General features: G+C 37.2%; 1 protein-coding gene across 7 annotated transcripts in view; it reads right to left on the bottom strand.

The window, feature by feature from the left end:
- Nucleotides 1-26,804, bottom strand: part of EZH2 (enhancer of zeste 2 polycomb repressive complex 2 subunit) — a 50,946-nt gene that overhangs the window by 2,355 nt on the left and 21,787 nt on the right. For 2 of the 7 annotated variants that reach the window (XM_030265284.3, XM_072925173.1), the window contains exons 2-16: nt 26,418-26,541; nt 25,798-25,926; nt 22,908-23,024; nt 21,420-21,558; nt 19,135-19,278; nt 18,483-18,585; nt 17,755-17,918; nt 11,152-11,243; nt 9,979-10,219; nt 9,388-9,557; nt 8,914-9,008; nt 3,232-3,272; nt 1,970-2,095; nt 1,444-1,622; nt 493-588 (exon numbers count right to left, since the gene is read on the bottom strand). In XM_030265284.3, coding sequence (XP_030121144.1) covers nt 493-588; nt 1,444-1,622; nt 1,970-2,095; nt 3,232-3,272; nt 8,914-9,008; nt 9,388-9,557; nt 9,979-10,219; nt 11,152-11,243; nt 17,755-17,918; nt 18,483-18,585; nt 19,135-19,278; nt 21,420-21,558; nt 22,908-23,024; nt 25,798-25,926; nt 26,418-26,534 — 1,953 coding nt within the window. In that variant the 5' untranslated portion in view covers nt 26,535-26,541. Of the gene's footprint in view, nt 1-492; nt 589-1,443; nt 1,623-1,969; nt 2,096-3,231; nt 3,273-8,913; nt 9,009-9,387; nt 9,558-9,978; nt 10,220-11,151; nt 11,244-17,754; nt 17,919-18,482; nt 18,586-19,134; nt 19,279-21,419; nt 21,559-22,907; nt 23,025-25,777; nt 25,927-26,417; nt 26,542-26,804 lie in introns of those variants that run through there. The other 5 variants (XM_072925174.1, XM_072925176.1, XM_072925177.1 and 2 more) reach the window with 5 other exon arrangements.

Below are 26,804 nucleotides of genomic sequence, written 5' to 3'. Positions count from 1 at the left end.
ACAAAGTGTAGTTTTCAGCAAGCATTCTGCACTTGCCAAACATCCATGCTTTGCTTTTAGCATAAATAAACTCTTTCAGAGCAGAAGAAAAGCAAGAATTGCTTCTCCTCTCAAAATCAGGACTGCATACCAGACTCAGGTTTTATTGCTATAGAATACAGCTTAGCGAAAGCTCCTACTGACTTTCAGTACTATACTAAATAATTTGCCACCAAATTCCAAGCATGTCTGAACTGAAATTCCATCTAAGATAAAAAGGACATTCCAGCCTCTCCTTCTCACAAGAACCTGTTCCAAAATTTTTGTGACATTCCAATTGTGTAGCTCCTGGGGTCTGAGCCTGTGACAGCAGTTGCAGCCTGTGACACTTAGCCAGCCACATGGCTCTGTCTGAACGTGATACCAGGTTACAGACAATGGCATCCCATGGTCGATCCCTGTCAATGCATAACTATACCAATTAAGCTCATATCCAGTCTTCTCCATCCTTACCTCACCACAGTATTCAGAGATGAATTCATTCTTCTGTACAGGATCTTTGATAAAAATTCCCCAGCCTGCCACATCTGAAGGTGCCAACAGTAAGTGCTGTGGAATAGAAAAAACAAGAAGTTTTGATATGCCTGGCTTAGACTTGACTTCAGGGATTTTTTTTTTTCATTTTGTTTTGTATCACTTAGTTGTATCACTTAGAGAAATGTATAAGTTGGGACTCCAGGAGTGCAGACAAATCCAGAGTCTTCTAATGATCAAACACACATTGAAGTTACACCTTGTTGATCAGAAGATGTATATAAAAGAAAATTGACCAACTTTTTGAAAGCTACTGAAAATTTTGGTTTAATCACCCCAAGACACCATGAAATGAGGAGGTTACATAAAAATTAATTTACTAAAGATTTCAGCCTCAAAAGGTTTGCAGACAGAAGCCCACTACTCACTATCTCAGTAATCAACTATTCTGTGAGAAGATGTTACAGAATAGAAATAAACTTTGGCTTATTAATTTATTTGCCAGAACTGAACAGGCTTTCAAAACTTTAGTAGACTGTACACAAGTTTATACCTTAGAATCAACAACTGAAGAAAGAAACAGCTTATAGACTCTGGGATAAACTTCTTTATGCTGATCTGAGGAAAGATTGCTGAGGTCTTTAAAACAGCAGCCTATTTGCAATTACGAAGCAAAGCCTGATGGGGAAAAGGAGATATTCTGCTGCCATGCTGCACAGAAAATACTAATTGGTACGTGACAAAATGTAGATAGACTTAACAGCAGCACATGAGCAAGTGGCAACTCCTTTCCTTGCTGTATTGTTTGGTTTTTTGTTTTCTTTTCCACTTGGACAGCATGAAGGCAAAGAAATTCCATTCTCTGGCTTGAAAATATAAGAACACCTCAAAACCCAGGCAATAGACACGCAGTTGTATAACTGGACATACTTTTTTGGATCCTCTCTGAATGCTGCAGTTCTTGCAAGAAACATTTTTGCTGTCCCAGTGGTCAGCTGCTCCACAAGTCAGGCAGAGGTCAGGATCACACTCACGGACAGCCAGGTAACAGGGGCACTGCTTGGTGTTGCATTGTGCTTTACAGCGACACCCAGGAAAACGATTTTGGCCTACAAAGGAATGTGTAGAAAAGAAAAACAGCAAGTATGAAAAAATACAGTGTAAAATTAAACTGTGCAGATTATAGCATATCAGAATATTGGTAACACAGCCACTGATATCTGCATAGGAAATTCAGGAGTATTTGAATAACTCTCAATTTTAGGTCTGAAGGCTGCTTCTGATTTCATGCAATGGCCAGTTACAAGGGCCAAATTAAACTGAACATGCTCACACTGTTGGACACAATTTGCTGCTCCTGTAACTGCCTGCAGCATGGACAGACTGGTTGTACAGATGGTGAGATAGTGAGAGAAGTTTATAGATAACTTTTAAGTGTTTTAAATGTTTTACTTACATTCTGAGCTGCATTGACAAAACTTCTCACAGAAGTTTTGAGCAATTACACATGGACATGAGCTATCACAAGGCTGACGTGGGTGATCACATGGCTGATAGTTGTAAACGTGATTCGATGACCCATCTGAATAAAAATAGCAACATTTTGTAAAGTTGAAAGTTGCAAACAAACAATATACAGTTCCTCTCAGTCTAAGGCAGAAATTCCCTTTCAGTCATTTAACTAAGAAAGCCCAAATATGAACAAAAAACCCAAACCCACAACAAGTGGGGTTAAAAACCCAAAAGACACAAAACCAGAACTGTAACATTAGTGAGGTGTTATACACCATTAGCTGCCTTCCTAGTGCATCTCGTTCTGCCATTGCTCAGCTGCTTTGAGTATTCAGAGCTGAAAGCTGTTTATGTGGAAAACTGAGAAATGAAACTACAATGGTGTAATTTCCTGTCTGAACATGTTTTGGAATAGCACTGATATTATTCAGCAAAGTAAATTTGCTTAAATACTGAAAGCAATTTTTAATGTGGAACAACAGTCAACTTTGAAACAGGTAACACTGGCAATGTAATCCCATTATTATTATTACTATACCACTGTGCTTTCCCAAGTCAATTTTCCAGTACAGACAATGCTGAAGGCTTCTAGGGAAGAAAGGAACTACCAGGGACAAGTCTAGAACATTACCTATACAGTAGCTAGGAGAATTTGGTGCTATGTAAATTATATTTGCTATTAATACTCCTGAGTTTGTAAATTTGTAAAAATGCTCAAGTTAACAATCAGCAACAAAAAATGAGAGAGACAAACTGATCAATTATTTATGTTGCTAGAAGTCCCAACTATTCTCAATAACTTTTCAGAGAACTATTTCTAAATTAAGCTGGCTTACCAAAAAAAAAAAAAAAAAGCACTTTTTACTGCAGCTCCTATCCTTTATACCATTTTTACCAGTGCTTCAGTGAAGCCATACTGGAAAGATAGTAAACTCAGCCTCCTTTCCTTTTTATGGAATTATACAGAGCTCTTCCAGCTATGCAAACCAAAGAGCACCTTTTGTCCCTACAATATGTGTAAGCAAGATTTTACGTTTTTAATTTTCGTTCCCCTAAAATTTCTAGCTCCCCACAGAACATACATAATGGCCTAACATTAAAAAAAAAACCAAATAACCAGCCCCCCCCACAAACAACCAAAACAAAAAAAAAGCAATAGTAGAATCTTAAAAGTTCAGGACATAAATTGAATGGAAAGATGCTAACCCTTTTTCAGCTGTATCTTTCTGCAATGAGCAGCCCACAACCTGCAAAAACACAAAACAAACAAGAAGGTTGACAGGAACTCCTCCTGCAGTGGGCTGGGAAAGGCAGCTGCATTTGCACCCACACTTGACTCAAGATGGGAAAGTTTCTGGAGACAGGAACACCTGCTAACCGCACACGAGTCAGAGAGGCTGCAGCAGAATCACCCTGTCCCAGCCTAGGGCTTGACCAGATCAGAGCTGTGCAGGCTGCTCCCCCCACTCCCCACACCGTTCCTCTAGTCCCAGGATTGCACAGATGAGCAGTCCCCACCCAGCCCAGCGCAGAGATGCTTAAATTCAGATGCCCTTGAAGGAAACCCTGCCAAGAGCAGGCTGCTGGAGCTGAGTAGCAGTGAAAGAAGGATACCAAGTTGCAGATCTGGAGGGACACACCTCCTAAACAGGGGGTCGAAATGGGACAGCTGTTTGCTCCACAGGACTCAGCCCCAGCACCACTCTGGCTGTCGCTTACAGATCACAGCCAGGTCCCACCCTTCACCTGAGGAGCTCCAAGTACTTGACAGGAGACAGTGCCTGCCTGGCACAGCCACACTGATGGGACCTCAGTATTCCTTCTGGCTGGACACTTGTCCCCAGTTGTCCTGGCTGGTGGTGCTGCACTGAGCCTTTCCCATTCTGCTTCAAAGCCTACACTCCTTTCTCTCATGTCCTTACACTTTTCCTTCGGTGTCCCCTTTCTCAGGTAGCTCAGCCAAGCACACCCTTTGCCAGAAGTGGTGCTCTTGTTGTGTGGTGGATTTTATTATTTGTGTTTGTGGCTTTTCTGTGGTTAATTTTTAAGAGTAACATGCTTTTTGGTTAGCATTCACTATATTTGAAAGTTCTTGCGAGTTACATTTACCCCTTCATTTTGTATCCATTTCAGATTGCAAGTTCTTTGGCCAGGGAATGTCAGCTATTCCATAAAACAGTGTGTCAGAAACAATCAAGCAAAAACATCTATCTGGACATTTAGTACCAAAAGAAAAACTAGACTTTTAATTTCAGTAGCCTTAAAATTAAAGAAGAAATCAACTGTTTTATTTTTTTCTTCAATTCTATGCATTTTAGTTACCACTTGTATATAGTGAACACACATAACAAAAAAATTAGACTAAGGATTTTCAAAGTTTATACTTCTTGGACTTCCTTAGTATATCATGTAACAACATGAAGACAATATGGGAGAAGCCTCATTCCCTGGCCAAAAAATACATTGCCAGCCGCATCAACAATCTCATTTTCCCTGCAGATTTACTGAGCTGCCCAAAACACTCATGACACAGGTACTAAAAGATCCCCAGCACAGAACACCTACAAAAGCTATTTTGCCTTTCACTGAATGCAACACTCCTCAGAAGTTTGCACTCTGAAAAAATATCTCCCATTGTAACTACTTAAATAGGACTTTTTCACTGCTACTTCTTTCATAAAAGCATAGCAGCTTTTACTTCAACCAAATGGTGTGCAGCACCCTCCAACAGCTTCAGATAAATAAGATTCTCTACAAAATTGCCCTTCTACAGCCTAACTGTGAGATTTAACTCAACAACCAATTTTCTTACAAGCACTGAATGAGTCCATACAAGTTAGAAACCCACAAAAGCAGATTTGTCCAAGTAACTAAGATTGAGAGGAAGGAAGAAGCCCAGCATCACAGAGTACTGTAATAAATAGATGAAATTCCTATTAAGAGTGATTCGCTCTAGAAGAAAAGGCTACCAACATATATTTATGAATTATGAGACACTGACTCTGCAAGAAGACACTTCCCACATGCCTGAAAGGAGTGCAATTTTGACTTAAATTGCTCTAATGCACACCAAACTACTTTCTTTCTTGTCTACCTGGTGTTTGGAAAATGTAACATACCATATTTTTGAACAAGTCTTTCACAGAAACTTGTCTGTCACCCCAAGATAATAAGAACCTACTAGCACAGCAAACCCTTAAAAGCATTCTGTGGCCAGACTTCTTAAAATACTCTTTCATTAGCAATTAGCTTCACTTTTTCTCCTAAGGTAAGCACTATCCTAATACTTTAAATGCACACAAATGTGCATACACATCAACAAAGCATTAATAGTAACAAGTCAAAGCAGAAGGAAAACTACAGGTGGTGGTCATAATGGGAAAGGCATCCATCTGCTCTGCCCCTCTTCTGGAGAGACTGGTGCCACAGGAGGGAGAGGGGGCTGGAGACACACAGTGGCAGCAGAGCTGTGGGGAATGACAAGGCAACAGGAATCAGGCTGCCAACACTGACCAACTCGACAGGAGTTTTGACCGGCACAATCCAATAGTACATTCACTGCCTTGTAACTTCCAAAAACTGCCACAAAACACTCAAGTTCTGGTTAGTGCACAAAACTGGAGCCTGGGCAAGCACCATACTAAAGGCAGAGTCATATTTGTATCTGCCCTATATAAATCTGCCATCTCAAACAGAAGCAAAAGGCAAGACCTGGTCCCATGCAGCAGGAAACAAAGGCAAGGAAAAGATAAAGTTGAAAAAGCAACTTGAAGCTTCATTAAAAAAAACCAGCTGGAAACTGCATAGCAAGTTTCCAAGCAAGCTGGTGGATTTGTGCATCTGGCTGCTGACATCTGCAGGACAGGCAACTTAGAAAACAAGTGTTTCCAGGAGCATCACAACAGCAGCTGTCAAAGATATTGTTCTTCTCTCCTAACAACCTACTAGACTTGTAAACTTTGCCAGTGGTTTTAGGCAGCAGCAGTGTCAGCCAGCCTGACACTAAAAACACTCTTTGGAAGAAGCTGCTCCAGCATTTCGCGTTTTGCACAAGGATACTCTGCTATCAAAAAAGAGCACTAAAAATTCAAAATACATGTCAAATCTGTCAATATGTAGTTGAATCTTTGCAGTGTTTGATTTTCTGGCATCACTCAAAGACTTCAGTCTCCCAGATCATCTTATCCACAGCCTCCCCACCACTCCAAGACTCAGCCTTCCAACCAGGTAGCACATCTCATCTGTGCCAATGCCTCAGCTGCACCTTTTGCCTGATAACAGTGAGACTTTAAATCCCTACAAAAAGGCATCCTGAACTCTTGGCAGAACTACATAATCTATTCAAACACATGCAGTGAACAGCAGTCTAGCAGAAGGTAGGTACAGGAGGAAACTAAGAAAGGAGGGGGAAAAATAAAATACTTTTAAATAAAATTACTAAGTGGCCTCTGAATAGGGGATGAGGTAGAAGAAGAAAATCAAAATAAAGAAGCAGCTTTAGATGGCCTTAAAACCAGTACCAAAATAGAGGAAGGAGTGCTAATTAATTAAAGCAAATTCAACTCAGCTCCTAGCAATGGAAGAAAAAAAACACATGAAAGAATGTACAGTACTGAAGTACACTCTCCCTCCAGCATACACTCCTGCTTTTCAGAATTCTTTCTTCACTAAGATTTTTTACTGGCTTCTATGCAAAGTACTCACTTCTCGTCAAGGCAGTTTTCTCAAAATAACAGGTTAATCTGATATACAGGCCAGGCTCTGACACTGGTTCTCCAAAAAGCAACTATATTAGAAGCTGTCTTCTCCCACTGGTTAGCTTTATTACAGCTATCTTAACAAAAATGACACAGGAAGGAGGGAGACAAGACATTTCATTATCCAAGAGGGGTGCAGTCTTCCCAGCTCAGTACACCCATAAGGCACCAAGATGATATGGGAAATAGGCAAAGTCTTGCAAGAAAAGACTTTATCTGCTCTCAAACCAGTTATAAGAGGCCAGCAAAAGCAGCCTTTTGCTGCAGCTTTTCTCTCTGGTGATGCTGCTTTAGCTCAAAGCCACACACACACATGGAAAACATGCAGACAGGTAAGAGCCTTGCAATAGAAAAGGGCAAAAGGAAAAGAAGGGCCTTCCTGGCTCCAACTCTAAGAGTGAGTAAACTCAACTAAAATAAAGATAAGAAAAAGAGGAAGATTTCCAGATTGCTGGTTGTGGGAGATCTTCAGAGTGCTCAAATTACAGCAGGATGTAGGCAGGCTAAACTGCTTTCCTTTTTAAAAAGGCTACTGCCACAGAAGAATGGAGACAGCTTGATTGACACATATTCTGGGACATTGTATTTGTAAAATTATGTCCTTCCTTCAATGAGAATTTAAAGAAGTAAAGGGCATTTCAAAACTAAATCACTACCAATAAAGTTTTTATATTGGCAACTAATAAAAAAACAAATGAAGTCAAGAAACCCCATGCAATGGAGTGTGCTTTCATTTACTTGGGGAAAAAAAAAAAAAAACCTCCTAAACAAAAAAAAGTCTGAGAAGTCCTCCAAAACAATGTCAGTCTGGTAATCATACAATCCATTTCAGCTGCAAAAATCTGTTTGATCCTTTTAGCTGCTCTTTTGAATAGATGTAGTGGCACCATTTTTACAGCAATTTGTGTGAATCTGACAGCAAGCTAATTCTCAGCTACATATTCCAAACTTGCATCGTGGCTAATAATCTAAATTTAAACGGCCAAGCCCACCAAATGCCCAAACACTTGAAAACTGTGCCAAGAGCATTAAAATCAATAGCTTTTGCTGAGAACAAAATCTTTTCCAGATGCTCACTCAATCTTTTCCCAACTCACGTTGCCTGCGTCTATGCTACAAAGCAAAAATACTCTACTCCATGTCTACAGGATCATTTAACCAGTTCAGGAATTTCACTAGGCCTGGAAATAATAAATAGACAAGTTAAGACAGAAGCAAGAAGAATTGATGGGAGAAGAACTGGAAGGATAAACTTGAGGGAAAATAAGGGAAGTTAAAGGGAGAAATAGTAAATTATATGGGGAAAAGTGTACTTATTTCTTGCTAAAGAAATGTTTTTGCTAATTTTCAGTCAGCTTTTAATCGCCTATGTTCTTATCTCTCAGAATAAAAATAATCAGTGTAGAGCTGCATTCTCCAAACCTCAGAATTCTCAAAGAAAAATGCATTTCACTGACAGACAGTAGCCACCAAGTTTTGCAATTTCAACATAAATTGTGTCAAATAATCATTGTGGCTCCAGAAAAGCATAATTCTGTTCTTCACTGCAGCTTCACTTCAAATAACAACTCGTTAACCTGGTTCTTAAGTTGGTGTTCTAGGTGCTAATGCAACTGGGGTGCTACAAAGGGATAGTTTCTCCTAAAAAAAAAGGCAATCCTACTTGCTTGCTATCTGAAGCTTGCTAGAATACACCTTACCATTTAAAAAAACATAAGTTTTAATTTTAAAATACCATATAATCATTACTCAATCCTAGTGAAACACTTCTGAATTTAATGTTTATTGCTGTAAAAAATAATTATACCACACTATCTTGAATGTTGCAACAAGATGCATAGGTGATTTCTAATCTAAACATAGTTTCGACTACTTGCATCAATACACCTACAGGAAGCTGGCTGTTAAAGAGCTTAAAAAGAAAGGAAAGCAAAAGAAATGAGGAAGGCTATAGTTGCCAATGCAGTAAGATTTTGTCTAAAACTAATACACCATTTTTTTTAATTGCTGCAACTTTTGGTTTTGGAAGCAAAAGAAGAGCTGCACAACTTTTCCTCCAAAACATTTTCTGTTCTGATCCCCTGTATCTCCAGTTTATTGTTATGCTAAGGGTATTTAGTAACAGATTTACCTGTGTTTCCTTTTCTTCTTTCTGGGAGGAGTATCAACATCTTCAGCAGGGACTGGTGCAATAATACTAGATTCCTTTACTCTAAACTCATACACCTAACAAGAGATACCATAACACATCCACGATAAATCTCTCACTAGTACAAAGTTGCTCATATTCTAAGTTAGTATGATTTCCTCCAACCAACAACTTACAGATTATATCCAGTCATAGTCTCTTTTCAATATATTTAAAGTTGATTATTTTTGTCATTTAAGAACTGATACTCTAATTTAAACCTCCTGTAAATTTAACTTAAAAACAGTTTTAAAACTAACTTTTATGTATTTGTGGTATGAATTCTGAACCATAGCATTCTTGGGAAAACCAAGAAAATTAATTACTTTTCCTTTTTAGTAATCAATACTAGTATTTGTATACTTTAGCTTTAAAAGTAAATCGCTATGACTCTTAGCAAGTAGCTTCCCTTCTTACCTGTCTGCACGTTTTGGTCCCAATCAGTCTGGCAATTGCACAAAAGTTGTCATAGTAGGTGCCAATAAGAACTCTAAACATTGAAGCTTCTGCACCACTCCATTCCACGTTCTCTGGAGGCTCAATATTTGGCTTCATCTTTATTGGTGTTTGACACCTAGAATTTGCTTCTATAATAAATATTTGAGAATAAGACTACATATTAAAATTTACATTACCCTTCACAATTTCAAATCATTAACTGCAGTTAAAAAAAAACCCAGGTTTTTTGTTGCAGTTTCCTAAGTGCCAGAAAAAACAAGCACTTTTCACATGCCTCTTGCGGAAGCTAACAGTAGCTACTTAAATTAATGACCTACACATAAACTGAGACAATACAGACATTCTCTTACAGGTTGATTAAATTCATACTATTATTCTGTCTTTTCACTTAGTTCTATACATTCTAAACACACATTTTCAAGGATTGTTCGCCTCAACTTGTTTTGGCTTTCTGTTGGTTTTGTTGCATTGGTTTTTTTGTGGTTTTGGTTTTGTTCCATCCTCTCAAGCACCGCAGCTCATGGAATAAGCCGCACTGACCAGCCTTACCAGAGGAACTGGATGTTTCGTCTTTCTTTTCTTCTTCCTCTTTATCGTTGTTTTCCCCGCCGGTTTCAGTGCCAGCCTCTCGATCGCTGTCCGTGTCCTTGGACTCCAGAACGTTGATGGTGGGCGTGCTGGGCCTGCTGGTGTTGTTGGGGAGCCGTCCCCTCCGGCGGCCGCCGGGGCGCTTGGGCGGGGTCTTGATGCGCTCCGCCGTCAGGGCAGCTGCAAACTCCTTTGCGCCTTCCTGAACACAAAACATCACCATTTCAGCAAACCAATCGAGACGCGGCTCCACTTGTGGGAGAACACCTTCTACTTGCCTCCTGAGTAACTTCCCATTGTTGTACAAAATAATTGTGTGCACCAAAGTTCCAGTTAAAGGCACTCCAAACGTGAACACAAGTACTTCTGATGCTACCATGAAAAAAATCTACACTGACAAAGTATTCATGTTAGTACTTCGGTTCACCTTCTACTTTGGCTGCCAAATGAAAAATAATTCAGTAGTAAATTTCTATTTCCCCTGATGACAGAAAAAAATTAGAATTTCCCACAGAGAACACCCATAAAAATACAAGAACTTTTCTTGCATATAGCACTTATACAGTATGTGTTCTGCATTTTTTAAAATGCAAGCATTGGTAACTTGTTTTCTAGTGGAAAGGGGTATGATATAGTGTAGCAAGTTTTCAGATGGGAAAATTGCATAGTTTCTCATACTAAAAAATTTAGGAGAATTACGAGAGAGATTTGAAATTATAGCACTCAAGATTTCACTTTATTAATTTCCACCCTATTGCTTCTTAAGAGCACAAGTCCCAGATGGAATCAACCTTTGGCAACCTAAAAAACCTTTATATTTTTAGTTGTGATATAATTTACAAGAGCGCAAAGTCTGCAGTTCCTTGAATCGATTGGACAGAATAGCAGCAACACCATTATTAGGTGATAGTAGTATTTCTTCCCTACAGATATCTCAGGCTACATCCACAATATTCCTACTTAAGATGATTGAAAGTTAAACATTTTTTTTCTCGCAGCAGCTGATGGTAACATACTTGACTGCAAATGACCCACAAGCAGATGCACTATCCTAGATCCAGCATGCCCTTAGTTAAGTATCCTGCTATACTGCAGCCAGCACTCAGTGAATTGTGACATATAAAATTATCTTACCAAATGTTGATAACAGTGAGGTCCACAAGGCTTATTATCTAATGCTGTTTCTGTATTCTTTCGCTTATAAGTATTGGGAGTTGCATGGAATGCTGTTAAATCAAAACATCACATTTTTAAGTTTTCATATAAAAATACATTGAATATGTAACCTCAAACTGTACGCAGAACACAAGGTTACCAAGACTTTACTAAAACAGAATAAAATACTAACAAATGGAATGAATAAATAAATAATAAAATAAACCCCATGTAGTGACATATGACTTACCACTTAAATACAGAGAAAGCACATAGGCAAGTTTCACATATCGTGGAATGGTTTGGATTGGAAGGGACTTAAAAATCAGCTCCTCTCTGCCATGGGCAGGGACATCTTCCACTAGACCAGGCTGATTAAACCCCATCTAGCCTGGCCTTGAACATTGTCAGGAATGAGGCAACCACAGCTTCTCTGGGCAACCAGTTCCAGTGTCTCACTTCCCTCATAGTGAAGACATCAAATGTAATGTTCCTTACATCAAACGTAAACCTATCCTCTTCCACTTGAAAGCTATTATGCCCATTTACATCAACAAATAAAATCACTACATTTGTTTTATGTATCAAGGAAGATTTTGTGCATCTCCATTTCCAACAAAAGAACAGACTTTACTTTTTTGTCATGTTAAACAGAATTACTCAGGGCCTCTCCTATTAATGATCACCTTTTCAATGTGTAAGATTCAGTTGTTAAATTTCTATCTTGCCAAAAAATCCAACCCCATGCACACTTTGGAAAGGTAGTAGGACCCACTTTACATTTTCATCGGTGAGAAGGACACAAGTTTATTATGCTCTATTAGTTTATCAGCACTCCAGCTAAGCGGACAGGATTTAAGAGTTCAGTTCCCAGCTGCAGGGTAAAAACAAGTTAGCATTGCACAGTCACTCTGGATAAGTGAGCCAAGTCTGCACCTTGCAGAGAAGTGTCTGGTCCTGTATCTGAGGGACTCTGTACAGCTCTGTGAAAGCTGCAGAACACTGACTCAGAAAGGAGCAGAACTGGGTATGTTACACATGCAACACGAGCTCCTTGATAACAGGAGAGCAGAGTTTCCTACCCAGTCTCTTTGCCAGAGCCAGCTCTCCTCCTGGGCAATCCCTGTCTCCTAGCAGGGTGTTTTCAGGGAAACTGACTTTTCACAGTTTTCTGGAAGTCTTACAGAGACTGTATCCCTTACAGAGCTTTTCTGAAGCCTGGAACACCTGCCACTAGACTCTCACCAAAATTCCTAATAAAATGTGCGAGCATGAATGTATGAGCTTTGAGAGATAATATCATTAGTTTTCTGCAATTTTTAAAAACAACTCATCTGTGCTCAAGGAAAAAATACTTTGTTTTTTGAGAGATGCCAATAAATCCTTTTTCCCTCTAAATCTGTAAATAGTGGCATACAGAACTGCAATGAACAAAAATGAAGAATGGACTGAAATTTTAAAAATAAGAGAGTACTCAGTGCTACCTGTCTGTTTGCTAATGCTCCATGAAGGCCCAGGAGAGATGCTCAACTTAAAATGTGCAATTTCCAAACTATGCAGAAGCACTTATGCTGCAGTTTCACTGCAGCTGCAGTTGGGTAACTGTAACTTACAGTGAAGTTTATAAGAATTCAGTGAATAAAAATTGCTAATATGTTCAAAACTAAAGAAGAAATCCCTCCCCTCCTACCCATAATAATCGAAAAGGGCTGTTCCACACCAACACTCCACACAGCTCCTTCATTAAGCCATTTCCTATTAATTTTATTTCCAGATCATGCTCGAGACTTCTCTCTATGTCTCTATGTCACTATGCTTTAAAGACCCAACTTTTTAAATGCACTTCCTTCCCAGTTAAAGCATGTGGGCAGAGCTCATATCTTCCCAGGCAAGGCTTTTAAAAGCAAGCTTCATTTCAGTGGTCTGGCTTGCAGCATAGCTCTGCAAACACCTGTTTTGGCAGCAGTGGGGAGAGTTCCATCCTGGAACCTTGGAAACACTTCATGTTTCCCTCTCATAAAGGAGGGTGAGTTGAAAAACCAAATAATAAATTCTACAATACTGTGCCTGTATTAATGATAGCAGCACATGGGAACCCCCCAGGAAAGCAATGTACTCTTCCAAAGCTTTCTTAAAATGGTATTAACAAAATATAAGCAATAATAAGTAAATATTACATCCCTTTCTCCAGACAAATATGCTATATTTTAGAGATCTGGAAACATTAAAAAGCTTTCATTTGCTATATAAGGGCATATAGATATATCAAAATTATTTACAAGCAAGTATAGGAATGCAATTTATGTATATTGTTGCGATTAGTGCTCTTTCTTCCCGCAGATTCCAGTTAAAATCTTTCATTGCTACGCCACTTCTCATGTTTCACATATCCTTCAAGTGCTCATATATTCTGTAAGTAAAATATGTTGCATTTTGTTACAATAAAAAAGAAACAATGCTATTTAATGCCAAGTTATTTCACCTTTTTCCATCTTTTAAGAGACAATGAAATGATGGGAGCCCTTTACCCAAAAGTGTGTGGGGTGGGAGGAATTCCCATGTTTTTCAACATTGCATCTTCAAATTTGCACAGTATACCATTTCCTTCAAGGCTTTTTTCCACTTAACTGTTTTACCTTCTCTTCATACCACAAGGAAAATAATTTTCAGCAATGCAAAATAACACTAAAAATTTGCACGCCATGATCTATACCAGACTGCTGCAATGTACAGAAATCAAAAGTATTCTTTTTACATGTCACTTGCAGATGCAATTATTTCTCTCACAAATTCATTTGTGCAAGGTTCTAAAATGAGTATTAAAAAAAAAAACTTTTCTTTAGAAAATGAAGAAATTAATTTGTAATATAATGAAACAAACCAACATTTCCTATTTTTAAACTCATGAGACCTCAAAAATAGGCTACATCTGATACTTAAAATTAGGATCGTCTTGTGTTCAAGTATTTTAAAAACACCCAACATGGTACAGTAAAGACAACTACAGTCAAAATCTACCACCTCTATTGTGAGGTATTTTTTGGGGAGGCTTGTTATAAAGAAACAACCCAGGATAAGAATAAAACTATTTGTATAACTGTATTATGAAATTTTAAAATATAAGTAGCAATCTTTTTCCAAAAAAAAAAAAAAATCACAGAAAACTTTGTAAATTTCCTAAACATCTAAAGTCTGTATTTCTTTAATGATTTCCTTAATAGAAATCATTCTCAAATAGTGTCCCTGAGCATGTTTTCTGTCTTCAAATGTATTATCTGTCTCATCCCCAATGGGCTCAACTCTCATTTTCAATAATGTGAAAGTACACAGGCAACGGTTTAGCCTGAAATGTACATTTGCTTCATAGTCAAGCTATTTGGGAAATTCTCCCTACCTGATACTTTTCCTTCTTCTAAATTCTTTGTTAGTCCAGACATTTAGGCATAATTCCTTGCTGTCAGCAAATGAAGTCGGTACACAAGTTTTTTCAGTTATGTCATCACCTGCACATAAAGGGATCGCCAGGTCGTCAAGGGGACTTGACACGTTGAAAATCTAATGATAACTTTTCCTATATTTAACTCAAATGTTCTAGAACAAAGATTGGAAACTCAACAAAATACCTAATTGTTAACTAATCTTAACAAAAATTAATTAAAAATGGAATCTAAGGGGAGGAAATACAAAAAGCAAAACCAGACCTAATAGAATTCCTGTATTTTTTTTTTTTTTGAGTTCTCTATGCCTTCTCCAGAGATTTACACCTTTCAAAGCACCAATGTGATCACTGTAGCCCACTACATTAGCAAAGTAATTCATCAAAAATGTCATCATCCCACAGCACTTGACAAGTGCATGAAACAGAATATAGAGGCAACTGTAGAAATGTAGTAGAAGTTAAATTGTTAAATGGTTGCAGAGACACTGAAAATTGCTACTGCAGACTTCCAATAACCAATGCTTTTTCTTTTTTCTTTTTTTTTTTTTTTGATGAGTTACTTATTCCAAGCCATGAGCCGGGTGAATTTTGACCAACAGTCTTAAGATTTCACAGAAAACAAAGAGGCCAAACAACTGACTCTCTCAGTTTTTAACAAAAAAATTCCGTGCTCTAGACAGACACGCAGACAGACAGACACGCAGACAGAAAACAATCCTCTTTCCTTACAGACAAAAGGAAAAGGAAGCAATGCATCCAAAGCAGTGAGCAGTCATTGTTGCAGTGGAATTTGGGTATGTTTTCAGGGAGTGGCAATTGAAGCATCAGTTTATTACATTCAGGATCCAGTGTTGAGCCCACACAGTGAAGGCCAAGAGTCTCTTTGCAGAGATTACATATCAAATACGTTATCATCAATGACAATGTATGTGCTGCATAGGCTGTCACAAAGAGCACTGTCATAACCAGCCATTTCACCCTCCATCTGACACAGAGGTAAGTCCTGAATGCTTCCACGGTGGAAGTGCTATGCATCCCTCTTTCTGTCATGGCCCTGAAATCCTGAAGGGATGATTTAAATTTTCGGCACTTTTAAGTATGAGGCACAGTTTAAATAAAGCCTTGGACATACACCACTTTGGAAAGAACACCAGCTTGCTTAAGGGACATAACAAAGTCACCAGCAACAAGAACTTAGGCAATCTTTTAGTATAAATACATCATCTTTTATCTCAAGATTATGAACACATAGAAAGGAGGCAAAATGCTTTTGGCTTAAAGGATGCTGCTGGTATGAGAACTGAGGTCCTTCAAGCAGTGACATAGACTCATGGACTGAACCTGGCACCCAAGAACATGACAAAAAGTCCAAGACTGTGAATCCTTCATAGCACTTTTATAAAAAGTCTCTCAGAACTGGTGCCTCAAAACTGTGGTCCGGTAAAGTAGCAGGTACCCAACAGGTAGCCAGCAAAACCTTTCAGTTGCACTTCTATCAGTCTGCAAAAATAACCATGAAAGGCAAATCTACATAGATTAATGAAACAGAGTAGTGAAATATGTGCATTTTAGAGGAGCAACCATCTCCACTGAAAAATGAAAAGTTTAGAAAATCATTGAGAAAAATGCCTAAAATAACTGCAGCAGAAATATCTCAAGTCTTCAGAGGTGTTATTAGAGTAAGCCTGTCTTCACTATGTCCAGACAATGCTTTTTTATTGACTTAATCAAAATCAGCACCCAATCTCTCTGCTAGACTATTGAGAGTGTCAAAAACTCCTAAAACCCCTCCCAGACAAACAGATTGCCAACAATCAGCATACAGCTTCACTTCCCTGTCCTACAGACTAGGGCTGTACACAGCACTTCTTGGAATGAGTGTCCAGGCAACTAAGACACCACAAGACCTACAGCTTCACAGAACACATTGTGTTGAAGCTGGCTGGTCAAGGCAACAGCTTACTCGAGAAACTTACTGTGCTTGAACATTATGCAGAAGTAACAGCTTCCTTTTATTTTTTATTTTGCATTTTCTAGCAAGACCTGCCAACAGAATATAAGGAGAAAGTGAAACTAACAGACCTAATTCCAAAATTTCAAGTACTAAAGGAACAAGGAACATGAAGCTTCCCCCCTCCCCACCATCTGAGAACAACTCCAATTCCTCCTCAAACTGAAAGGCAATCAAGGGATATGAAAAAGCAGCAGCACTGTGCAAAGCCTTCAGTGTGGAGTACAAACACAGGCAGATTGCATGTGTGCTGGATGAGGAGCTGCTGACAAAGCACAAGGATTCCCAAATGAACATGCATGCGCACTCACAGTGGAACATGCAAATGAACAGCTAAGTCAAAAGCGAAAATTAATTTGGTATAGAGGGCATCACAGTATACTGCTACAAGTTAAAACCACTTCATATTTGGCTGTTAGTTTCCCCTTTACATTCAACTCGCTGTCCAGAACAATTGCCTCAAGTAGCACTTCAGAATCTCTTCACATTCTGCAAGTGAAAGCCAACATCACTGCTAAGCTCTTGTCAGCTTATTGGCCCAAAACAATGGGGCAACATGAAAGCAGTTCAGGGGAAAGGACATCACAATTTCTGAAATTCAACTCTCTGAAATAATTCTTCAAATAACCTAGTACAACTAATGTGGCTAGAAAGTGACATAGCAGAATAAAAGAGAAAACTGTTCATGAGTGTTCATTCTCCCTAGTGGAAAATGAAGCAAGTCTGATGGTTAACCAGGATTTTTTATGAAAAAATATATCCCATTCTCCATGCACAAACTGAGAAAGTGTAACACAAACAATAGTAGAAGAAAACAACATCGTTTTCTTGCAGACTATATAAAAAGAGAAGTGATGTTACAGATTGGTCCAAGTCAAGAATTCTATACAAAGTCCCAAAGCAAAAAGAATAACAAACTACCCACACAGGTGCATTCATTTTTCTGAGGTATAGTTTCCACTGCAAAATAATGTCAACATGTACAAGCTGTTTTTATATACTTCAGAGATATTTCTGCTTTTATTTTTTCTTCTCTTTCCTTTCTTTTGCATTGGATCTTATGGTACTTTCAAGTCTCCTGACTTACAAAAAAAAAGTAAGACATTTACGAGAACCCTTTAATTGTACTTACGATGCAAGAAGCAATCGTATTTAAAACAGCGTCTACAGAAGAGTGTGTGAAAGGAGTGCAGACTTTGCTCCCTCTGAACTGATTTAGCATTTGGTCCATCTATGTTCGGTGTGCACTCAGGAGGAAGAGCTCCAGGAAGCTGCTGCTCAGTGAGTTCTTTGTATCTTTAAAGCAAAATAATAGAAGTCACTTATTGAATACAAGTTTGGTTTTTTTTTTAATACCAGTGGTTTTTATTCCAGTACCACCCTGCATACTCAATGACAACTTAAAAAAACCCCTAAGAAATATGTGTCAGCTAAAAAGGCCAATCTGTTAGTGACATGACAAATTATTAATTCCATACTCATTAATACAAACTGACTAGGAAATAATGCATTTGTTTTCAAGACCATCACAACTTCATACATGGTATCTCTAACTCCAAAAAGATGATTCTTTTTTTTAGCAGTAGCTTTTATTTTACCACCTCAAAAATGAAAGATTATTAGAGAGATAAAAGTGACCGCTTTTCAATAGTTTAAAGGGAAAGCTATTAAACACTTCTGTATTGTTTGACTTGGGGGAGAGAGCCAAATCCCTTTCAGTGTCACTTGCAGAAGTTACACAAATACCACAGAACTAGCTGCATTCCTAATCAACAACTAATTAATGAAGGATTTATTTTATAGAGGAATCTTTGTTTCATAAAGCAACACAGCAATATACTCTAAGAAATATATTCTTACTTCTCTTTCAGTTCTTCTGCTGTACCCTTGTCTGGAAACATTGAGGAAATGGCTTCAAATATCTTGTCAGAAGGAAATCTCCGAGGTGGGTGGGTTTCTTTCTCTGTCAAGGAAGCAAAAGAATTTGGAAAACAAAACAAAAAATATTTCTGATCCTTTACTACCTCAAGAAAGTGTTCAGGGAAAGGGGGTGTTCGCCAAAATTCTAATGTAAAAAAGAAGTAAAGACTTTTATTTCCAAATCATTTACTATTTTAACTGTGTTAAGTGATTTTCCTGATGAGAAAAATCTACTAGTAAAATTCAGAGAAGCCATTATTTCACCAGCAGATGGAGATGGAAATTCAGAATTCTGCCTGCTTTAGAATAATGATATGTCATTTTCTGAGGAGTACCAAAACATTTATTAGACAGATACCTGACTGATTTTTGGTGCATTTGACTGCCTCAGTATGCCAATGAACAAAAATTGGCAAAAGTGCCTCTCACAGTGTTCTCAACAGAAATCTTGAACTAAATGACAAAGGAAATGATGAAAATTATGCTACTTTAGACCTGAAAACTATCACATAGGAAGATGGGTTTGAACAAATTTATTGATTGGTTAAACAAAACATTTTGGGTTTAATTTTTAGTCTGCAGATAGACGTACCCATCCTGTTACCTTCCCGATCTTTTTGCTTGTCATCTCTTTCATCAGGATTGTCATCTCCATCATCATCATCTTCATCATCACTATATTGACCAAGGGCATTGACCAACTCAACAAATATTTCATCATTGATAAATCCACATTCTGAAATCCAGCAAAATTGGGAAGAAACAAAAAAAACCACAAGGTGTTTATGAGGTATTTTTAATCCTTCTTACACTTTAATTAAACTAGGGCAAATGCTGTCATTTATGAAAAGCAATTTTGTAGTTTTCCCCTCTTAAATAGCACTGTATAAACCAAGGCCAGTTGAAAAAGCTCATTATTCATTTCTTAGACTAACAATAGGGAATGGAAGAAGAAAAATTCCCACTTTCTTTTCCCAACTCCCTATGTTACATACATATGTAAATCTCTCTTCCTTGTAAGACAAAAAATACTACCAGCTACATTATTTAGGAGATTTTATGCCAGAATCCCAGTTCCAACATGGCTGGGCTTAAGCCAGTCTGGAAATGCATGCTAACAGTCTATAAACTAATCCTTAGGCAGCTAAGATGTCTCCAGAGAGATTTTTGGTTGGTAGTTCCTTAGCATCCACTTCCCACAATACACCCCACTGGCTGAGTGATAAAAAAAAGAATAAAGTTATATACAAAAAATTCAAGAGAAAACTGACAGTTACAATGCTGCATGTATCTATTTATTTGATTATATTCTGCTGTGACATTCAGATGGCAGAATAGATTAAATAATAAGGCATTTCTGCACAAATGAAAAATCAGTTAGTGTATTTAAAAAAGAAAAAAAAAAACCATGAGCTGTCTGGGAACTGTAGTGCTTATTACTGTCCTTTTGAACCTGGACTGGGCTTGCATGTCAAAATTGCTTGACAGAAAATAAGTTTTATTACTATGTAGACAATGAAAATTTTTAAACAAACTCTTAATATACACACACAGGTTAGTACAAATTGTCTCCCAAAAGTGCAATTACAGAGCTAGTTTAGAATTCTGACTCTTACATGGGAATGCCTCTGGATTACAGATTCCCACAGTATTTACATTTAATTACAGCCACACAATACAAGTTATTGGGAGACTAAAAAAGTCTTTCTACTTCTAATATATTTTATATATTATGGAAAACACATAATAATAATAATTGCCATCATAAACTTGCATATCAAGATACTCAAATAGGATTAATTTTAAAGCTAAACTCTTTTAATAATAAATTAAATCAATAATAGAAAACATTTAGTAGTAATGGTATCATTTTGACATAACCATTTCTGACAGGGAAACCAGCAATCAGTAAATGTGTAAAAATATCCAAAGGCCAAAGCCCACAAAACATTCCATGTTTCTTATGAAATACAAAGGCACCAGGTATACTGAGGACATTAACAAGTCTAGTTGGGTTGAGTAGCATTTATTATTGAATCACAGGCTTAACCTTCATAAATGGTACACAAAATCAAAAAATGTGGTTCTTTCTCAGACACATCAGCATTAACAGGAATATGATTAATTTTAAGAAGCTATTCTCTGTTTGAGGGAAGGGATGGAATGTGTGGGTAATATCTCTGAGAAGGGGGAATCGCAGCAGTCAAGAGAAACCTCTGCAAGTGAAGTTGAGGCTTGTATAAGCCAGTTCTGAGGGAGCCCAGAGCAAGTGAAAGGTCACCACTTCACTGAGACTTTAGCAAAGTGAGGGACAGATTACACTGCAGGTAGTCCAGCTCCCACATAGGAGAACAGGTAAACTACGCCTCAGAATAAATATATGTAATACTTCTGTATCAACAGAAGGATACAACTTTGCTCTGTAAGCTGATTTACATAGAGGGCGTTTTTAAATAGTTAGCAATTTCCTCAAAAAGAAGGGAAGAAAACCCAACAAACCTACAAGAGGTTATTCTGTTGAATCACATTTGCAAATGTCATTATCAGAGTTTTGCATAATCATCCTGCCACTTTCTGCTAGGCAGGACACATACACACATCACAATACCATATTCCAAAGCTCTGAGCACAAAACTGAATACCAAGAATCACTGTATGGTATAAGAAAAAAAAGTTAATGTGCTTAATTTCTCCATACTACTGCTTAAAACTTTGCAGCCTAATGAAAATGCAGAACAATACATTTAAATAAGGAAGCCTGGTATACCCAATGTTTACACAATGTGGAAGTTGTAGAGACACTACTGTAACAATCACATGTCAAGCCTTAAGCAACACTACAACAATAATTTATATAGGAAGAAATGATTAGTATACCTGAGTGTTTGGGCTCACCTCTGTCTCCATGCACTTTCCCATCATAGTTCTTGATCAGTTCTTCAATAAAGGTACCATCCTGGTCAAGCACTTCATCTCCCATATATGGAATGTTGTGTAATACAGTTTCATCCTCTACCTAGGAACAACAGTGATAATCAAAACATTTTAAATTGTGTTGTCAAGTGACCATTTCTGCATTGTTTTTCACTATCTCCAGGATTCTGCCTGCAACAGGAAATTAACTAGCTTCACTGCTTTAGCACATTTACCATTAACTAGAAAAACAAAACCTTCAATGACTTTCAACAATTTTTTTATATTCTTGGTGGCTGGCTCAAAATATTAACACTAGCTCCTAAACTTAAGGTTAGCAGAGCAGTTCCACAAAGTTTCTAATATGGAAACTCATTAAGTTATCTGGCTTTGGGAAGCTTGCACTTGGTAAATTCATTCGTCCCCTCTTGGGGGTTCTCTCTTACAGTAACGTAGGAAAGCACAACGGGAACCGCCCTTTCATTGTTTGGCCAGAGATAAGAAAATATGCTACACAAAGACTAACTTAAAGTTGTCTAAAGAGCAAACAGAGAAAAATGCCTGAAAATTCAATCTGAAGTCCACTGTCCCTTTTTTTTTGACAGATTAAATGCATTAATATTCCCATCAATAGAATTTACGGACCTTGATACTCAGCTACATCTTCCAATACTACAGAAGAACCTTCTATTGTTAAAAAAATAAACTTTCCTGCTGATCATGATTCTGTACCCATCCAATATATCCAAACACTGTTGAATTGAAAGCAAGGAGAAAAAGATGTGAAAAAACTGTGTATGTATACTGATAAAAAACTTGTTGTTTAAATAATTTCATAATAATTATTATCAAAATAACTAGTCAGCAAAGGTAGTTAAATACAAAATGATGTGACAAAGATTTGCAATAAGCTAAGCTTTTCAAAAAGTCAAATATCTATATCAGAAATCTATTTCTACGGCTTCTGCAGTGAAGTTAATCTGGAAGAAAAAAAGGCATACTCAGATATGAAAATGACCATTATGTGGAGAGTCTATTTCAGGATTTAGTTCCCTTTATTCCAGAAGAATATCCTGTTACAGATATGTTGGTTCATTGCCTTACATCAAAGCATTCATATCCCTCAGAAAACATTTCTCACTACACTAATTAGATACTTTCAAATAAAATTACATTTGTTAATAGCCACAAAAGACAATAGGTCACCTGAATTAAATAAACTTTACAGCAAGATTTTGGAGATACTTAGGTACATTGAGGACAGAGATTCAGTTTGCAAAGTTACCTTTCTATTTATTTTATTTGGTGGAGCTTTTTTCTGATTATTACTGCCCTATTACCAATACCTAAAGTAGGGAGGGTAATTGGCAATAGATTTTGCTGGAATACTTCTAAAATTAACACCTCCCTTTTCTCCATACCTTTCTCCTCCCTATATTTGTTTAAACTTACCATAAAATTCTGTTGAAGGGGAGACCAAGAATACATTATAGGCACAGAAGCAACAGCATTGAGAGTCTTCAGTGGGATGACTTGTTTTGGAAAATCAATGTCACTGGTAACAGAGCACTGAAATAAGAAGTTGAAGTTATACTTACATAGCAACATCAGAAAAAAACCAAAAATAAATCAAAGAACACTCTACAATGTACAAAATTCAAAGAGTTTCTCAAAAGTAGCCATATCAACCTTTGAAAAATACATCAGTTTTTTAAGGCATAATAGGAAAAAAGTTTTACCAAGAGAAAAGAACCTCAAGAATTATTTCTATGTCAATATATTCACTGATAGATCATGACAGCATTTTCCACGTATTATTAAATGGCTGTGATATTAGTACTGAGACTAATCAACCTACAATACAAATTAGGTTTGGAATATCAAAACAGATTTAATACCTGTTGCTTCTGCTACACTGATGTTAGTGTATACACTCAGACCATCTGAGGGGCAAGTGAATCTCCCTGGCTTCAGATCAATACACTGCAGAAATCATGTATTATTTATGTTATAAAAATAAATAAAATTTTACTTTAATGCCAGCAAGACACCTTATATAAATAAAAACTCCACGTCTTTTTAATTCCTGCCTTGCTTCTCAATTATTTTCTGTTTATCCTATCCTCAAGCCTTTCATTATGCTCACTGCTTGCAAAGGAAAAACGAAAATTAATTCATAATATGTAACTCTGGATACATCAATGAATTTTTCAGCTACAGGACTTCTGTTTTGGATATTCAGAGATTTATGTAGCCTTCAAAGGATAAACAATCTATAGAAATACAGACAACAATTAAAGTATTCTTGCATCTAATAATCAACAGTTAACGAACATAAATCAACTTTTCTCAAATACTTGGACTGCAGTATGAAGAACTCTGGGAAAAAAAGGTTATAAGCAAAAGCAGACAGGAACATACAAAGCTAGGGGAAGTACAACAGAGAAGATTTGGAGGTAGGTATAACAAAGCTTAGGACAGCTATCATAGCTACCTGAAAGGAAAAAAGGAAGTGAAGACAAAAGATTTTTCTCCTTTCCAGAAGGGAAAGATGAACAGAGGTTCACATTTCTAAAGAAATACACAAAGTAATGTAACAAACAATATACAGAGACAGTAACCCGGCAGAATGACACAAGCCAGATTTATTTCTTTTTAATCTGCAGCAAATGAAATTAGATTTCTGCTGTGTATATTAATATTCTAGAGACACCATCCTATGCTACCGCTTCATTCCCATTTCCGGTTAATGTTTAATTTTCTAGCCAGCAGCCACCTAACATATTTTTCATGTATTTTTAAAGAAAAATACAAAAGTAAAAGAATTAGTTACTTTTATCTTTGGAACTAGAAGTCTTGGGCTGACAAATGGGCTATGTAAAAGTGACTCAGTGTTTGGTACTAAGCCTCAGTTACACTGCTCTGTTGTTCTGGTATGGAACTCAGGTTGATGTCTGGTAGCTCTGGAAAGGGCATGCTATGGTCTCCACTTGATGCTGACTATCACCAGCAATGCACCATCTTCACCAAACACAGGAAGACTTTCACACAACCTTTCTATTTCTAGCCAGTGTCTTATCCAACTCTGAAGAAATTCAGCATATTAAGAAAAGAAGATTTTAAAGTAATTTTTTTAAGTCCCCAGCATTTTTTCATCTCGCTTCTCTCACTATAAATTATGGCAACCTCGAATCAGGCATTAGAGTTCTGATTTATGAGACACAGACTGGGTTGAATGTAGTAATTAGTGTGCTCTATCAATACAGGCAGGAAATTAATGTAAATAAGAGTGAACACCACACTTGAAAGAAAAGAAAAAAAAGGAACAATCTTCTACCAACAAAAAAAAAGTGAAAATTGGATGTGTACCTGTGTCAATTATTATCAGTTCTGATTCCACACAATAGCTGTACATGAGTACATGAGTAATTGCATATTCAAGAACATTTAAAAGATAGCACACAAAGATCCTCTCCTTCTTGCATTTGAAAACATGTGCACACAAATGCACCTCAGTGACACACTCCCACTCCCCAGTTCTCCACTAAAATTTTAAGGAAAAGAAACTCTGCAAATTTATTTGCAGATAAAGTACTTTGGTTTGCTTTTTTAACCTATTCACAGTAAAGTCTTTTCATTCTCGCCCTACCAAAGAGTTCCCTTTTCAGATTATTACAGATAAACATCTTCAAACTTGTTAAGTGTGAAAAAGTGCCTAAAGAGCAACTTAAAAATAAGGTAAATTAAGTTGGGATGAATATAGAGAGCTGGAATGGACTTAAATCACTGAAGTTACCATGACACAGAACGCAATTCTGAGTAACATGCTCTAGGACACCCCTGCCTGAGCAGGAAAGCTGCACTAGATGACATCCAGTGGTCCCTTTCAACCTTACCAATTATGTCGAAACCATTTTAGGTGCTCAAATTATGCCACAACTCACAAAAGTGTTTTTCACAAATTTAGCATCCACTTGTGAAACACAAGGATTCATTAATCTAACTCCAACCAGAGCAAGAGTAAACTCCCAGCACCACAGAGACAGAACAGTTTTATTAAAGGATGCTGAGGTATGATCCAATCATTATCAGAAATAAAGAAGTTTCACTTTCGTGTGTCATTCAAAGCCAAGTAGCCCGCTACATATTTATTGCTTTGCAGAAGTCAGACGATCAAAGTACACAACAAATAAATTCTTTAAGACATTCATACAAAACACATTGGGCTGCCAAGTCATATCATGCTGAAAAAAAATATAAAGAACAGCCAACTTTCCAGTAATAAAATGAAAACGTGCTAAGAATCTTGTAAGTGGAATTACCACAACACATGTTAACCAACCTCCCTGGTCCCGCGCAATGAGCTCACAGAAGTCATGATGTGAACAGGCTGTATCCTACGTTGTTTCCATTCTTGATTTAAGATTTCAGTTCTTTCCAGTATCTTCTGACGATTAGAATTAAACATACTCTAAAAATTAACCACAACATTATAAATAAATGAAAGGCTCTAAATTCATCTGCTAGCATCTTAAGGCATTCTAACATTTAACCAGATATAACAACAAAAAAGTGCTCAAAACATACAAATTTAGTTTAAATGTCAGTGAGGTTCAATACAGTTCATTATCTCTTTCTTCAATTCATACTATGTTCTCACATTTAGAGAGTCACACATTTAGCATGGAACTAAATTCTAAATTGAATCTGAAAGAGAATGCAGCTAAAGAAGTTTCTGTATTAGCTCTCCACACCCTCTTCTGATACTTGACATTCTCAACCAACTCACATATAAATGTATCATATATGTTTATAAGACCATAGAGTTAAGACAAGTTCCCAGTAGGATGACAAAGTATTCAATGAAATTGTTATAGCAAGTGTGAACAGTAGTACACATACTTCAGAAAATAATCAATACTTGTAAAATTTTATAAGCAATAGGACCAAAAGATAAAGTACCTTTACTTCATCAGCACGTCGGAACCTCTTGAGCTGCCTCAGTCTCATATATTCTGATTTTACACGTTTTCTCCAACAAATTGGTCCCTTCTCAGATTTTTTTCCGGTTTGACCCATGATTATCCTACAAGAGACAATGTCATGTTTGTATTACTAAGTCTGACACCACTGTTTACAGAAGTTAGGTAGGAAAGCAACATTCCTTTAATATCTTTCATATCCAATTCTTTTAATTTCTTTCAATCACACACTTGCAATACCATCCCAATCCAACAGAAAAAAAAAGGAAAACATATTTAAGTGATAGGCACCAGAAAACAGTAATTTTAATAGCAAATCAGTGGACCCTTCACATTTGCACTACTAATGCCGCTATACAAAAAGGTA

Source organism: Taeniopygia guttata, chromosome 2, assembly GCF_048771995.1.
Source record: "Taeniopygia guttata chromosome 2, bTaeGut7.mat, whole genome shotgun sequence".
Classification (NCBI taxonomy): domain Eukaryota; kingdom Metazoa; phylum Chordata; class Aves; order Passeriformes; family Estrildidae; genus Taeniopygia; species Taeniopygia guttata.
This window is presented reverse-complemented; position numbering and strand designations above follow the sequence as displayed.